The sequence below is a fragment of the Melanerpes formicivorus genome, unplaced genomic scaffold (genome assembly GCF_026170545.1).
Source record: "Melanerpes formicivorus ecotype bairdi unplaced genomic scaffold, bMelFor1.0.p_v2 SCAF_60, whole genome shotgun sequence".
NCBI lineage: Eukaryota > Metazoa > Chordata > Aves > Piciformes > Picidae > Melanerpes > Melanerpes formicivorus.
Genome location: NW_027142412.1, coordinates 2,458,227 through 2,473,430, shown reverse-complemented (window position 1 = coordinate 2,473,430; position 15,204 = coordinate 2,458,227). Strand labels below are relative to the sequence as shown.

Sequence of the window (15,204 nt, the reverse complement as noted above, 5' to 3'; positions counted from 1 at the left end):
CACAGGAGCCTTTGCTAATCACTAGTGTGAGAGGTCTGATGGAGAACCCTTGATATCTTCCCTCAGCCCCTACAGGAATGCCAAGGAGAGATTAGGGAAAGGAACAGAATTGGTCTCCCACAGGTCAGGACAGGAAACAGATGGGATTGACACAGCTGAAAACAGCTTGGACTGAAAGTAGAGTGAATTTATCAAATGCATTATCTCATGCATTTGAATATGTCCCCTTCATGCTAGACTACCTCTAGACACTGGCATGCAGATAAACGTATCAGACATCCCAGCATGATAGAGCTTCCTAAACCACTCTCTGATACACTCAGAATCCAAAAAATAGAGATGCTTACCAAGCTTGTGCTGGAAACAAACTTTAGCCAGCAGGATTAGGATGAAGGGGAGTCCCTTCTGCAGCCAACCAATCACAGCTTTTAACTCTGACAGAGCTGGGGCTGGAGTTCCAGCTTGCTCCTCGCTGCCTTCCTCGGCGTGCCCGTGGCGGTCCCCTCCCGCCATGTGCAGCAGGGAGGAGCCCCGGTGATGGCCGTGGTGGAAGTGATGAGCCGACTGCCGGTGGTGAAACGGAGCTCCTTCTGCACGGCTGCTCCCTTCCTCCCTTGGGGCTGGCATCTGAATGAACACTTCTCCACCTCCTGCTGAAGAGCCCAGCACCAAACCTGACTGGAATGGCGTGGCTGTGATGGTGCCCGATGGGATACCTGCCAGGCCTGAGAACAGCTGCTGTGGAGAGGAAGCTTCAGCCTTCAGACTTTCAAAAACTCCACTCTCATCCACGCTGGTTTCAGAACTGACTGTTTGGCTCCTGTTTCTGCAGAGGATGGAGATCAAGGGAAAGTGATTCAACAAAAACAGAACTTGTCAGTCTTTAAGCCCACTTCTGACTGCAGTCAGCTCCTGACACACTACCAGAGGATGTAGGTCTCCAAGTGATGGATGCTTTTCCCTCTGTTTGCTGTTGGAAAGTCAGAGTTGCAGAACTAAAGGCTAGAAACCAGACTCCTAAAATAGGGATTAAGAGTAATTCTTAAGTACTGACTCTTCCTTTAAGGAACAGAGCTCCCAAACACCCCCTTTACTTCTGGAGGAGCCATAGAAATAATGTATCTGATACCAAACTCAACATCTGGCAGGCAGCAAACAGCTCTCTAACTTGCAAAAGGAGAGTAAAGAATAAGTGAAGCTCAGCAAGAGGAAAAACTAGTAAATAATGTGTGTTGCAGAGCTTTGGTCTCTCTTGGTTTTAATCCTTGGGGATCTCTAACTTTAGAAGCAGTGGTCACAAGCTGAGACAGCACAGGCAGGCACATACAGAGGGGGCCGTTAACCCCTTCTCTCTCTTGGGCTAAAAAGCCTCCCCAAGCACCTTACAGGGCACAGAACACTGCCCTTCATCTCACCCTGGAGACAGCTTCCAACCTTTCTGGGAATATTTTCCCCTAAGTAAACTCCCAATAAGGCTTTGTATAGCTACACCCCATTCCAAATCCCTCTCCACAGGCTCCAGCATGGAATCAAGTCAACACCACCTTGCACACCTCTTTCTGGATCAAAATGTTCATCAACCAGATCTTGGATTTACACCTAGCATTACAATTCAGGGATGTATACAGAAGACAGGGGCACAAATTGACAGTATTTATGTCTGGGAACATAACAAACAAATTGGGTGTACCCCAGCACAGATAAGGACACAGATATTGTTTGGAACAACACAAGCAGGATATCCCACTATGCTTTCAGCAGGAAGGAATTATTCAGGGACACATTTAAACATAGATAAACAAGGATGAAATTGTTGAGTCTGTTGAAGATAAGAGAAGTGAAGATCAGTGGCAACAGCATTTCACTCCAGCCTGCTGCTGACAATATGTATTTACCCTCATAAAACCCATAAGCATTTACTGACATTACTCTGAAGTCAGTTACTTCACAGCAAATACATTACTCTGCTTTTGCACTTAATAACAGACACTGCTCCTATAAAACACACCCTGAAGTGCCTAATAAGTCTGCACAGACTCAAGAGAGCTCTACACTGCTGATGAGAGGGCCCACACAGCATCTTATGTGTCTCAAGCCCCAGCCTTGCCTGCTGATATCAGCTCCACAGAGTGCACAGGGGCTTGGGCATATTGGATATTACTTTACTTGAAATAGAGAATGGCACCCTGCCAGAAGTGGTGAGGACATCAAGCTTCACCTCTATTTGCAAATCCACTAAGAAGTATTTAGTAATGGTCTTTCACTTTAGTCTCAGCTCAGGTAGAGCAATGAAATTTGTTAGTTCCATCTTTGCCTTAATTAGATTAGTTTCTTCTTTGGAGCAAAAAAAGAAGAGAGGTCAAGCTCTAACTCTGGGAAAGCACAGATGAATATTGAGTACCAGAACAACAACAACAGTGGCCAAGCTCCCTTGCTGATACTGTAATTACAGAAGTGAATTGGAGGTATTCTACTCCTAAGTATTGATATATACAATGATAGATGATGTGAAGGATCACTCAAAATCTTTAGCATATACTAAGTCATATTAGTTGTGAGCTTCAGCCCAGCAGACTTTTAACACACCTTAACAAAAAACTAGTGTAAACAGCCTGTGTTGATCAATCCTTTCAGACAGTGCTCAGGATCCCTGAGCTGTGCCACAAATCTCACTTCTAGAGCTCCAAAACATTCTGCTCATGCTAAGTCAACTCTCCCCATAAGTCCCATACTGGATCAGGAGACTGGATCAGGTGGTAGCAGCTGATAACTGACAGCAAGGAGGAAAGTAAATCTGCCCCTAAATGGAGCAAAAAGCCTGGCTGACTACATGCATGGTGACACCTTTCCTATGAAGACAGGCGGAGAGAGTTGAGGTTGCTCAGCAAGAAGGCTCCAGTGAGACCTTCTAATGCCCTTTCAGTACCTTCAAGGGGCCAATCAGAAAGCTGAGGACAGAGTTTTGAGCAAGCCCTGTTGTGACAGGACAAGGGGTGATGGTTTGGAACTAAAAGAAGGAAATTCAGACTGGAGAGAAGGGAGAAATGTTTGACACTGAGGGTGGTGAGAGTCTGGCCCAGAGAGGTAGGAGATACCCCATAGAATCATTCCAGGTCAGGCTGTTGAGGGCTCTGAGCAACCTGCCCTAGTTGCAGATGTCCCTGCTGACTGCAGGGGGTTGAACTGGATGGCCTTTAAAGGTCCCTTCCAACCTAAACCATGCTGTGGCCCTACAATTCCATGCAGTACCTGCCTTTCTCAGCTTTGACCTTTCATTTCTGAAACACACCACACACTTCAATCTGAAAAGTCCCCTCTGGAGACAAAAAGGGAGGGAAAAAGAAGGCAGGAGCTGTACCTTTCAGGGGGAAGGTTGTCAGTGTTGCTGCTGTGTCGTCTCTGCATTTTCCTCAAAACCCTAAAGCACAACACGCTCAACATCAACGGTGCAGGTCAGCAAATCCCAGCGTGACTACCAAAGGCCCACGCAGTCAGAGGGCTGTGGAACCCACTTGGCTGGGGACATGGCTGGCACAAACCATCTGCTGCTCTGACAGAGCACCTCCAGCTTGCATTTGTCTCTTAGGAGAGTTTTGGGGAAACAACTTCCAACTGGCAAACAGAAGCACACAAGCACAGGTCTCCACGCAGGGCAGGACTCAGTCAGATCTCCTTCAGCAGAGTGTGGGAGTCTCAAGGGGTGTGCAGCTCTGTGAAGACACCTTCTGAGGAAGGACTTGAGGACAAGTAACAGGGTAGCTCTTGATGTGACATGTGAATCAACACACACTCTCTGGAAATGAAATCCCTTCTTCCTTCCCTGAAGACACTTGCTTTGGAAAGCAAAACTGAGAGGGAGGAGAAAGAGAAAATGTATAAACACTTTGAGTGAGAAAATGCAATCAGACCATGACAATATTCTTTTTAATAAGCAACTAACTCCTTTGAAACCTGAGAAATGCCATTAGCAAACTCTGCACAGGGGTCACCAATAATCTGCATATATGCAAAGGATCACACGTTCTGCCCCACTCATTCTGGAGCTGTCAGCATCAACAAAGTAAGGCCTGGAGTGGGAAATGGGCATTGAAATGGTGTTAACTTCAGAAACTACTCTGAAACAGGGAGAGAAGGTGTTTATTTAGTTATTTAAATGTCTGCTTTGTAGTGTCTAAGTTCCAGCAAGTCAACCTCCTTCCTAAACTGAGGGGCCCAGAACTGGACACAGGACTCAAGGTGTGGCCTAACCAGAGCTGAGTACAGGGGCAGAATGACCTCCCTGCTCCTGCTGGCCACACTGTTCCTGATGCAGGCCAGGGTGCCATTGGCCCTCTTGGCTGCCTGGGCACACTGCAGGCTCATGTTCAGCCTACCATCGACCAGTGCTCCCAGGTCCCTCCCTTCCTGGCTGCTCTCCAGCCACTCTGACCCCAGCCTGTAGCACTGCCTGGGGTTGCTGTGCTCCTAAACACCTCCAGTGACAGTGACTCCACCACTCTGATCCTACTCAGCCCTAGACTATTATAGACATTCAAGGTCAGGTTGGATAAGGCCTTGAGCAGCCTGGACTAGTGGGAAGTGACCCTGCCTGTGGCACGGGCTCAGAACTAGAAGATCTTTAAGGGCCCTTCCAATCCAAATCATTCTATGATTCTGTAAGAACTGAACAAAACCTAAAAGGCTCTAAATAGTTCTGAACATCACCAGCTACAACATTATTTGTAGCATTCTGCTTATGCAAATATTGCTACTAAGAAACAGACAGTGACTTTTTTCCATGCATGAATTATTTTGTATTAGCAGAGGACCTTTCCCCATCTGCTTCAGGCAAAGCTGAAGGCTGATGGGCCATCTCCTTTGAACTCTATTACCTAGAAAGGCTGGACCAGATGATCCCTGAGGTCTCTTCCAACCTGGCATTCTATGACTCCATGCTGTGTGAATATATGTAAATAAATGTACAGCCCTATCCCTGTATTCTGTAAAGGCTCTGAGAACACTTCTCAGCTAAGGAAGTAGAAAAGAGCTGAGAAGTAGAAAATAGAGAATATTTATTCCCCCCCATTTTAACCTTCTCATTCATATTCTTCACTGCCCCTGACCCACTAGCCCATGCAAACTTGCATTAAATCCAGATGGTATCCCTTAATAAAGCCCAAATCCTGCAGTTCACAGTGTAAAACCAGACAGCTGTGCTTACCACATACACCTGCAGCAAAAGTACAATTAGTTTGCCCTTAAGTTCCACAACAGTGAAAGAAGAGTCTTGCAGTTAAATCACACAGGTAACTCTACTGAAACTGTCACAGGATGAGAAAGAAAATGCCAACATTTCCAAACTAGACTGCTGGTTTGTAACATCCAGTCTTGAAGAACCCAAGTGGGCTGAACTGAAACAACAGTGGATTTGAAGCATCCCTGGCAGAGCACATGGAGGTTTTATTGTGAGATGCCAACTTTGGAGAGCCCCTTGACAGTTAATATAAACACACATGTAGCTGTGTAAATAAAATTTGGCATTATCATACATGGCAGGGAAAACACAGCTTTTAACACATGGAGAGGATGCAGGAAGCCATCAGGAGTACTAGAAACCTATTTCTAACCACAGTCTTTTGATACTCTTAGGTCACCAACACTCTCTTAAAAATAGACCAAAATTTGGGAGTTATCTCTGCCTACAAGTTTCATTTGGTGTTGTGTTGTCAGGGCCAAAACTTGTTTTGTAAGAATTTGCAAGTTTTATACAATAAAAAATAGATGGTAGAAGTGTTGGGGGGTTCCTAGGTTTTGTAAAGCTGCATTTGTTTTAACAACACACAATGCTGCAGAAACCTTTTGTGCTTTCCCAGCAGTAAATATTATTAAATCCTAGCCTGACTTTCTCTCTGGTTTTGAACCAAAACAGTAATTAAGACACAATGAAAAGGCCAAGACAGGCTGGCCCATGCAGGCAGAACTGTGCTACCTGTGAAGAGCTTTTGGGTCACTGCTCATAAAGAAATTTGTCCACCTCCTCATGCCACAAGCTGAGAGCTAGAGTCAGTGTTAAGATAAATCTACAACTAGGAAAATCCTTCACTCTCTTCTAGACCTTAAAAGTCTACTAGATTGTAATGTGGGGTGAAATAATGTTCCAGATGACATGCAGTTCTACGGGGAGACACTTTTTCTTTCAGCAATAGCCATGAAGAGGACACTGACACGAATGCTAAGTACTGAAGAGGAGGTACTTCATGAGATTTAATCATCTATTCTGCCCAGGGAGCTACAGACATAAGATCAGATGGAATTTAAATGGTCTGTTCCAAAGGGTGCTTGGCCCGGCCTTTACTGGGTTAAAGGTTCTCATCTTGCAACACTTGGACATTTTTGAATAGTACCTGAACAAGAGGTTTAACCAGAGGTGCAAGGTGCCACGGTGGGAGACAGGGAAGCTCAAAAGCATGCAGACATCTTATACACCTTCAGACAATCCAAGATGATCCAAATCTCAACCTCATCATAGGTCCTTCAAGCTGGCTGTAAAGCACCTGGATCACAGCACCAAACATGGACATCTGTAAGAAGAACAAGCATAGAGTTATTTTCACCACAGCACAGCAAGATTTACTTCTCCATCTTCTTGGGAAGGACAGAGAAGAGCAGGAAACCTAGGAGCTTCAAGCTTTCATGCATGTATGATCCAACAGGGCCGTTTCCTCTGGGACTAGCACCTACAGCCCTGCATACTGCACAGGCATTCCCCAGGTGCCTGCTAGGCTGTACTCTGCCTTCCCTGTGTATACACACGTGTGTGCATAATAAATACACCGATAAACGTAATCATACATACACACACAATAAGCACATCTTTAAATACCCTTATGCACGTACACATATATCTAGACACCCAGAGAGACACGGGCGAGGCCTTTACATTCCAGTCAGATCGGGGAAGGAAATCCCCGGTGCCAGTAAGCAGCCAAATGCGGCAGCGGGATGAGGGCAGGCCGGGTCCCGGGAGGCGCGAGAGCGGGGCGGGGGCAGGCCGGGTGCCGGGAGGCGCGAGAGCGGGGCGGGGGCAGGCCGGGTGCCGGGAGGCGCGAGAGCGGGGCGGGGGCAGGCCGGGTCCCGGGAGGAGCAAGGCCAGCCCAGCCCAGCCAAACTCGGCCCAGCAGCCGCGCTCCCCAGTACCTACCCGCGCGGGTCGCGGTGCCGAGCCCGCCCTCGCCCGGCGTGGCCGCACCCCCTCCGCTCACGCACAGTCGCCGCTTCCGCCTCCCCTGCCGCCGCTGGCGGAAGCGGCTGGGCCGTGCTGGGGCGGGGGAGAGGTCCGGCCCGGCGGCAGCGCTTGGGGCTCTCGGCCGGGCGCAGCCGCGCTCTCTCTTTCTGCCCCATCCCGCTTCCCCCGGAGCCGGTGATGCCGGTCCCGGATCAGCCCTGTCCCTGCCGTTCCTCTCACTCCGTGCTTGGGGCGAGCGCGGCGGCGGCGGGGGGCTGAGGGCCGGGCCGCCCGTCGCGCCGCCATGGTGCCCTGGGGAGCGGTGCTGTGGCGGCGGCTGCTGAGGAAGCGCTGGGTCCTTGGCGTCGTCTTTGGGCTCTCCCTCGTCTACTTCCTCACCAGCACCTTCAAGCAGGTCAGTGCCCGCTGGCGGGAGGTGCGCCGGGGGTGGACTGAGACATCCTTTCTCCCGGGGTAACTGTTCTCCGAGTGCTCCCGTCACATGTTGCCGTAAGAATTATTTTATTGCATTATTTTGTTAAATAAAAGAATTATGTCTGATACTGTGTTTGACAGCAATAGTGTTCTGAACCAACAACTGCAGAAAAAATATCTCCAAGGGAATCTCGCATGGACTTGGTCATTCTGCTGTCTTAGCCCTTGTGGACTAATTCCACTAGCAAAGAGAAATGGTGTACCTGTGGTTGCTTAATGTAAAATGTGCTGCTTTTAGTTGCCAAGTTCAGCCATGTCGCTGATTCTTTGCTGAATTTGTGTACCCCTGGTTTACAGGGCTGTGTTGTTTTCATGCCATGCATAGCAAAACGTTCCTCCAAGGAGCTGTTGCTGGTGCCATGGGCACTGGAGTTTCCTGTGTTGTCGAGTTTGCAACGTGTTTGTAATTGTGGCAGAAGCACGTGGAGTGGAACGGCAGAGGGAACTGGTACGTGTGGTTTCATTGCTGTCTTCCCTTGCAGGAAGAGAGGACAGTGAGAGATCGGAATCTCCTCCAGGTGCAAGAGCATGAGCAGCCGATCCTGTGGAAGGTGAAGTTCAGTGCGGGCAACAGCAGTCAGCTGAGTAACCAGTGCAGGAATTCTGTGCAGGGGAAGCTCCTCATTACAGATGAACTGGGTATACTTGATACTAAGAATTTATTCTGCCTGTTGCAGTGTCCAATGCTGCTTTGCCTGGCTGGTTGTGATGGCACTTCCCAGTAACAACTGATCTTATTAAGGCATTCTTGCTGCACAGTCTTGGCTGTTGGCATTTCATCCTTGGACTGGGTCATTTTGCTGTGGCTGCAGGTATGGCTGATCCCACTCTGTGTGCAGCAGGATGGGGTCCAGCTGGGCTCAGTTCAGGCGCAGTACCTTGGTTGTGCAGCTGTACTGTTCCCAGGACTACCTTAGATTCTAAGAACTCTATTTACTCAACCTTCCAACCCTTCCAACTCAAGTTGGAATTGACCTTAATGAGAAGATCTTTAAGGACCCTTCCAATTCAAACCATTTTATGATTGAATGAACCACTGAGTCCTGCTTGCAGAGCTATTGGTATCTCTCTGTAGTGTGTTCCTCCTGCCCAGATATGTTAAGGAGAGTAATCAAGGAAATCTGGCCTTGAATGCAGGTAGCTCAGGACTGGTATAATTACTGCTCAGTCACAATTAGGAGGCTTATCTGACCCTTATCAACTTGAGGACATTTCTTGCAGGATCTCAAATAGTTCTAAGTGTTTGGAGTCTTTCCTGTCCTGTGCATATGCTTCTCCACTGTGCTTGTTGCTCAGGCACTGGACTTTCTTGACCAGAAATCAAGGCTGTAGAACAACTACCACATCTCCTGTGATTTGCAGTGTCTTGAGTTGTGCTTCTGAGGTGGCTAAAATCACAGATCTCTTTCACAGCCTAACATTGCTGTAGTACAATTCTGTGGGGACATACGCTGGTTCTGTACTATTAAGGATTCCACTCAACAATACATATATTAGAACCATCTTGCATGGATTAATTTAAGTCTCTTCATACAGAACTATTCAGAGAGTTATCTAGACATAGACCCATTGAAAGAATGTAGGTCATCGTTTTTTCCAGTGCAATCATCCCTAATTACCTTTCTCCTTCCAATCACAACGATGAATTATGCCCCAAAGAAATAAGAACTTAAATATTCTGCATTCAGATACTCTTACTGGATAGACAGCATGTTGGAGCAGGTATGCAGTGGGTGTGCAGGTAACACCAGGCTGCTGTGAAACTCAGCTCATTGTCCAAGTGTATTTCAGAGAATTGCTACAGGACTGAAGTCAAAGTGAGTAATAAGTCACATTGAGTAATAAGCCAAATCATCTACTAAATGAGAAATAAACCTGCTCTGAAGTTACATGATCCTTACTCTGGAATTGTGTAGAGCATACAAAGGAGTATATCTTGCCAATTTTACTACTGTTTTTGTTTTTCAGGCTACATCTGTGAGAGGAAGGACCTGCTGGTAAATGGCTGTTGTAACGTTAACGTGGCCAGCACTAAGCTGTACAGCTGTGACAGCTGCCTTCCCAATGGCTGCTGCAGCATCTACGAGTACTGTGTGTCCTGCTGCCTGCAGCCCAGCAAGGTGGGAGGACTTGCTCCTGCTTTTCAGGTGTTCTCAGCTACTTAGCTTCCTCAGTGGCTAAAAAGTGCTTGTTTGTGAGGGCTTTTTCTCCATAGAGGGGAAAGTCCTTTTCTTCAAGGCATGAGGAAAGCCTGCAAGAACCATATGGAAAGCTTTAAAAGAATTAGTCTTGCTCACCTCTGAGAAGCAATACTGGGAGGCTTGGAAAATGTTTCAGCCTCGGAGGGATTGTGTTTGCTGAAGTGATTGCAGAAAAGCTGTTCAGCCACTATCAGTTTTGCAATTAGCAATTCCCTGTATTCTGTTACCTTCTTTAGATCATCTTACTGCAGGGGTTCCATGATGTAACCTTTCAGTGCCTGCTAGAAATACTGAAGTGGAGTTGCTAATACTTGAGCTGTGTAGGTTAGGGTGGGCTTTGATTAATCTTTATTGTTTGTGGGGTTTTTTGTTTTGTCTTTTTTGCTAAACTGCAGCAACATCTCCTGGAACGGTTCTTGAACCGGGCAGCTATTGCTTTCCAAAACCTCTTCATGGCAGTGGAAGATCACTTTGAGCTGTGTCTGGCAAAATGTAGGACTTCATCCCAGGTAGGACACAAGTATGTGGCTAGGGCTCAAAAATGGAGAAATTCCCAAGGAGTGTCTTTGGAAAATGGGGCTTGGTCTGAGTGGCTGGTCTGTTGTGCTTGCATAAATGCTGAAGCTGTGGCTGAGAGCCAAGCTGAAGGCGATGCTCTGATTTTTGAGGGGAGGAAGGTTGTACACTCTCTTTAGAAAAGAGGTACTTAAACTAAAAAGGGACTAGCTGAGTTCAGTGACCTCTGAAGATCTCGGATGAATTCTGGGGAAGATCTCATAAGGTGAGAACAGTGAGAGTTGGTCCCAGAGGCTTCAGAATGCCACTTACTTTATGGTATGCTTTCAGACTTGCCATATGCTGACAGTCATCTCTGTAGTAACTCAGAAAATATGCTGTAACTTTTCCTTGCTTTTTAAGGCCAGAGGTGAACTTCTGTTACCTGTGTGGTTTTATTAGAAATTTTGGTTTAATAAGGAAGCCTCAGCCCTCTTGGAAAGTGCTGGGTGAGGTGTCACAGAATCCCAGCATGGTGGGTATTGGAAGAGACCTTTGGGGGTCATCTAGTCCAACTGCCCTGCTAAAGCAGGGTCACCCACAGCAGGTTGCTCAGAATTATAATGTCCAGGTGAGTTTGAAATCTTTCCAGAAAAAGAGGCTTCACAACCTCTCAGGGCAGCCTGCTTTAGGGCTCCAGCACCCTCAGAGCAAATTACTTTCCTTCTGTTTAGGTGGAACTCCCTGTGCTCTACCTGTGTCAGGCAGCTCAAGTATTTAATACGGCAATAGGACATAGGACATAGCTCCAAATGTCTCCAAAGCTGTGGGGTTTTCACCCACAGTACCTGAACAGTATCTGCTTTAGCAAGAAAATGCACACATCTCAAATAGCAACTTTACTATGCCTTGCTTGCTTAGGACATTTGGTGATACTGCCTAAGCATTGATTTTTTGGAATATCAAATCTATTCCCACCTCCTTGGGTAGCCTGAAAAGGAGGTTCTGGGTATGGTTCAATATTAAAGTGCTGCAATACAGCATCTGTCTTTTAGTTGTTGGGAGTGCAGTGTTCTTTGACTCCAGATGATAGTCTGATATGTAAAAAGAATGTGGGTTGTTTTTTGCATATGTATAAATGCTCTGGGGCTTGGCCCTCAGTGAAGAGCTGTATCTTTTCAGTGTGTGTGTTGTTTAAGCTTCTCCTCCTGTTCCTGACAGAGTGTGCAGCATGAAAACACCTATAGAGATCCAATTGCAAAATACTGCTATGGAGAATATCCCCCAGAGCTTCTGCCTGTCTGAGCAACCAAGGGAAGGAAGTGGAGACTCAGAGCCAAAACAGCAAGACAAGAGCTGCTACTTTACAAAAGCCTCAGTGTGAAGTTGTTCCTGTGGACAGCGTTAGCAAGGAACTTAAGTTCTCTGGGCCTGAATCACACCTTCTGCAGTGTGTTACACATCTGCTTTAGAGTACCAGAGTACTAGAGCTGGACTGGAGTGCTGGTCCTTTCTTTGAGTACTTCCTCTGGATTTTGGGGTGCATGGAGTCAACCTGGGCTACAAAACACCATGGGAAAAATACCTAATGTAGCTTTGCATCTGTATGTGAAGGTTCAGTTGTGTCACTGCAGTCCAGAGACCTTCCAGAGTGGTGGAGGTTTTTGCTTGTAGAGAGTAAAGCATGCCTGTTGTGCTCTCTCTCTGGAGCACTTCTTGGCATGCATGGTGTACACTACATATGTACTGATGGATTATTTATTCATTTTATATGAATTACTAGCTGAAAGTATTGATGCTTTGCATAGCTAGTTGTTGATGCCTTTCAGTTTTGTTACAACAGGTAGAAAGGATATTTTTAGATCCTGACTAAAATTGGTTGGTTTTTTTTTTCCTTCTTAGTCTAAAGGAATTGTGTTGGGATTTGTCACTATAGTGCTTTTGTTCCTCTTATTGAGTTTAAAGCATTCAGAACTCCAATGGAGTTGTTACTCTGTCCATAGCATGAGAGAAGAGCAGGGATCTGCCTAGGATGGGGTGTTTATTGTCTGTAAACACTTTCCTTGTTACTCTGCAGCAGTTTCCTCAAAGAGGAGCCTTAGTCTTACAAAGAGCTCTCTGCTAGTCCACTCTCTGACAGGGAGCCCCAGAGATTTGTTTGCTTGAACTCAGTCAGGCCTTGCTAACTCAAGCGTGCTTTGCTCCTGGTTGTGCAGGAGGCAGAAGGGTGGAGCTGGTCGAGGACCTCAGTTTAATGATGTCCTTGTGCATGAAGTAGAATGTCAGAACATGAGGCAAGTCATCCTCCAAGGACAACTGTGTTGCACAAGTTCAATTACACAGTCATGGCTGTTTTGATTTGCTGTTTGGCAGACTTGTTTCCTCTGCAGTTTTGGTCTGATCAGTCTGAATGGCACTACACCAGGGTTGGTTTTCCGACAAATCCTCCCAGCTCTCTAAAGTTTTAACTTAAACTGTCTCCTTCTTAAGGCCCCATGACACAGAAAAGACAGGTAGAGAACCTGTAAAATGCTGACTAAATTTGTGTTCTCCCTGCAAGACCCTGGGAAGTGACCAAAATGATGCTGTTCTTTTCGTTATGCAGAGCCACATTTCTCTTGTTTTTACCCCACTGACCTCCTCCATGATTTTGACTTTAGTATGTTTGTTTAAACCGGTACTTCCTATTTCTTGACTCAAATTAAACAGTATACAGAGGCTTAAAAAGCCAAACCAACAACAACAAACCCCAGCTAACCACAAAACCCCACAAGAACAGTGGTGGAGCATCCTGGTGTAAAAATCTGTTGAATGCTATTGCCTTACATGTGGTATACACAAGAAGTGGTGTTGCCAGCCACCTGATAAAATCCACTTTAATCGTTGTCATTGTTCTTTCCCAGAAGTCATCATGGTTCTGTCAGCAGATCCTCTTGAAAATCTTGGTTTTTCCAAAAGCTTAAAAGCTTTAGCATTAGCAGTTTATCCAGCTGAAAATCTTTCTCCCCTTTGCTGCCATCCTATGGCAGCTAGCTGCAGCAGTTATGATCCAGTGTGAAGATGCAGTGTGAAATGCTGTCTTCAGAGGGTAGCAGAGGTTACTTCTCAGTGTTAAACAGATGCTTGATCCCTGTGCCAGCACTTCTATGGTTTTCCTTGTGGAAGGCCATCAAATTGGTCCTGCTGAGATGTATTCCAGCAGTTCATGGTTTTGCACCACAGATGATGGAGTCAAGATACTGATGGCTTGCTCTTGCTTTCTTTTCCATCTTGGTATTGATTCCTCAGCAGGTGATACCACTGATTGAAGGAATTGCAAGAAATCATAAGAACCAACCTCATCTGGACAACAGCAGTGGCAATTCCTGGTCCTTTTCTCTCCTAGATGTGATCAGAAGTGCATTGTGACCATTGTCTGTTTAAGGAGACAGAAACTGCATGCTCCCTCCCTGGTTGTTGAGCTGTTCAACTACTGTCTGTACTCTGTATTAAATCATTAAAATTTGATCTGTTACAAAATACTGCCTCTTGCCATGTCTTTCCTTGAACTACATGGCAGCTGTATACCAAAATCTAAGTTTGAAGAATGCAGTGGAGCAGAGAGGGACACTAACTTGAGTATGTGTGATAAAGGCAAGCAAGTGGAGGCAAACAGGAAATCTATTTCATCTCAGTCCATGAAAAGAGTGTGCTTCTCTCTGGTGCACAGAAAGATCTGGCCCTTTGCAGAAGTAGATTAAGCAGGAAAAAGGAATGCAAATGATTGCATCGTGTTGTGAAGATGTGGTGAGAAATGTCAAATCTGTGCTTTCTGTGTGGTATAAGTGATGTTCATCCCTCTTCACAAAAGGCCTGGTGACTCCATGGTTGTCAGTGGCTGTCTGACATCTCCTTTCCATTTGTCAGCTAAGAGACTGGGGTTGTTGACTTGTGTTTGACAGCAGATTTAATGAGAGCTCTTGATGGAACAAGTAGCTCTGCTTACCTGCACTGAGGTCAGTGCTGGGGATAATTGAATGGGTTGTGTACTCCTGGATTTCTGTAGTTTACAAGAATATTAATGGTGGTGAAAAATGGTAGCAGCTGACATCTAAAGAGGAGTAGGTGCAGCATTTAGCTGTACCAATCTGCAAACAGTAATCTATGGCTGGAGTGCAAAGCAGTAACTGCCATCTGTACAGAATTTCAGCTTGAGCCATTGGCATTGAAAGAACTTGGATAAAAATTCTCACTGTGCCAGGCTAGAGTTCTTAAACGACGAAAGCAAACTTGGGGTCAGCATGAAACAGTCGATGAGTTTGGATTATGGTTTCTGCATTCTCAGAGTCTTCTTCACTGTGGTGACAATCCTGCACTCTGCCTTTTCTATGTATTCAGGCTCAAATCTCTTGGAGAACTTTCTAACAAACTGTAATTAGGAGTCAGTTTCTGAATAGAAACACTAAGCACAGCAAATCCTAAACGTGAGTCTTTGTTCTGATACACTTTTAAGAAGCAAATGCTTCTTTTACTTCCCTTGTCAATTAGCTGGACAGGTTTGAGCTTTAGGACTTGTTCTGTCTTGTGTTAGTCACTTAACTGCAAACATACTATATCCTTTTACTTAGCACTAGAATGTGATGTTTGTTCTTCAGTTACCCTACTCAAGGAGACATGGGGGAGGAGGTGAAAAGGAATTTTCTAACTCAGCAAGTTCCACAGAAGATGGAGTTCAGCAAATTATTGGTGCTTTAATAAGAGCCCTCTGCATTTTTTTTACAACCTGAGGCAAACAACTAACTATATGCAGAGAGGGAAAAATGCCAACTT

General features: G+C 45.9%; 2 protein-coding genes across 2 annotated transcripts in view; one reads left to right on the top strand and one right to left on the bottom strand.

Moving 5' to 3' along the window:
• RNFT2 (ring finger protein, transmembrane 2) overlaps positions 1 to 7,015 on the bottom strand; it is a 32,296-nt gene extending 25,281 nt beyond the window's left edge. Inside the window, exons 1-4 of the mRNA XM_068161797.1 lie at positions 6,877 to 7,015; positions 6,384 to 6,560; positions 3,359 to 3,848; positions 348 to 826 (exon numbers count right to left, since the gene is read on the bottom strand). Of these exons, the coding sequence (XP_068017898.1) occupies positions 348 to 826; positions 3,359 to 3,441 (562 nt within the window). The 5' untranslated portion in view covers positions 3,442 to 3,848; positions 6,384 to 6,560; positions 6,877 to 7,015. The remainder of the gene's footprint in view (positions 1 to 347; positions 827 to 3,358; positions 3,849 to 6,383; positions 6,561 to 6,876) is intronic.
• Positions 7,016 to 7,287: 272 nt separating this feature from the next.
• Positions 7,288 to 13,914, top strand: SPRING1 (SREBF pathway regulator in golgi 1). Its single transcript, XM_068161795.1, has 5 exons — positions 7,288 to 7,619; positions 8,182 to 8,338; positions 9,668 to 9,819; positions 10,296 to 10,409; positions 11,617 to 13,914. Exons 1-5 carry the CDS (start codon positions 7,509 to 7,511, stop codon positions 11,698 to 11,700), a joined length of 618 nt encoding a protein of 205 aa, XP_068017896.1. The 5' UTR covers positions 7,288 to 7,508; the 3' UTR covers positions 11,701 to 13,914.
• Positions 13,915 to 15,204: the final 1,290 nt, after the last annotated feature.

Excerpts from the sequence above, each read along its gene's own strand:
- SPRING1 (XM_068161795.1), top strand. The coding sequence starts at position 7,509 with ATGGTGCCCTGGGGAGCGGTGCTGTGGCGGCGGCTGCTGAGGAAGCGC. Across the intron at positions 7,620-8,181 it reads TCACCAGCACCTTCAAGCAG|GAAGAGAGGACAGTGAGAGA; the intron begins GTCAGTGCCCGC and ends CTTCCCTTGCAG. Across the intron at positions 8,339-9,667 it reads CCTCATTACAGATGAACTGG|GCTACATCTGTGAGAGGAAG; the intron begins GTATACTTGATA and ends TTTGTTTTTCAG.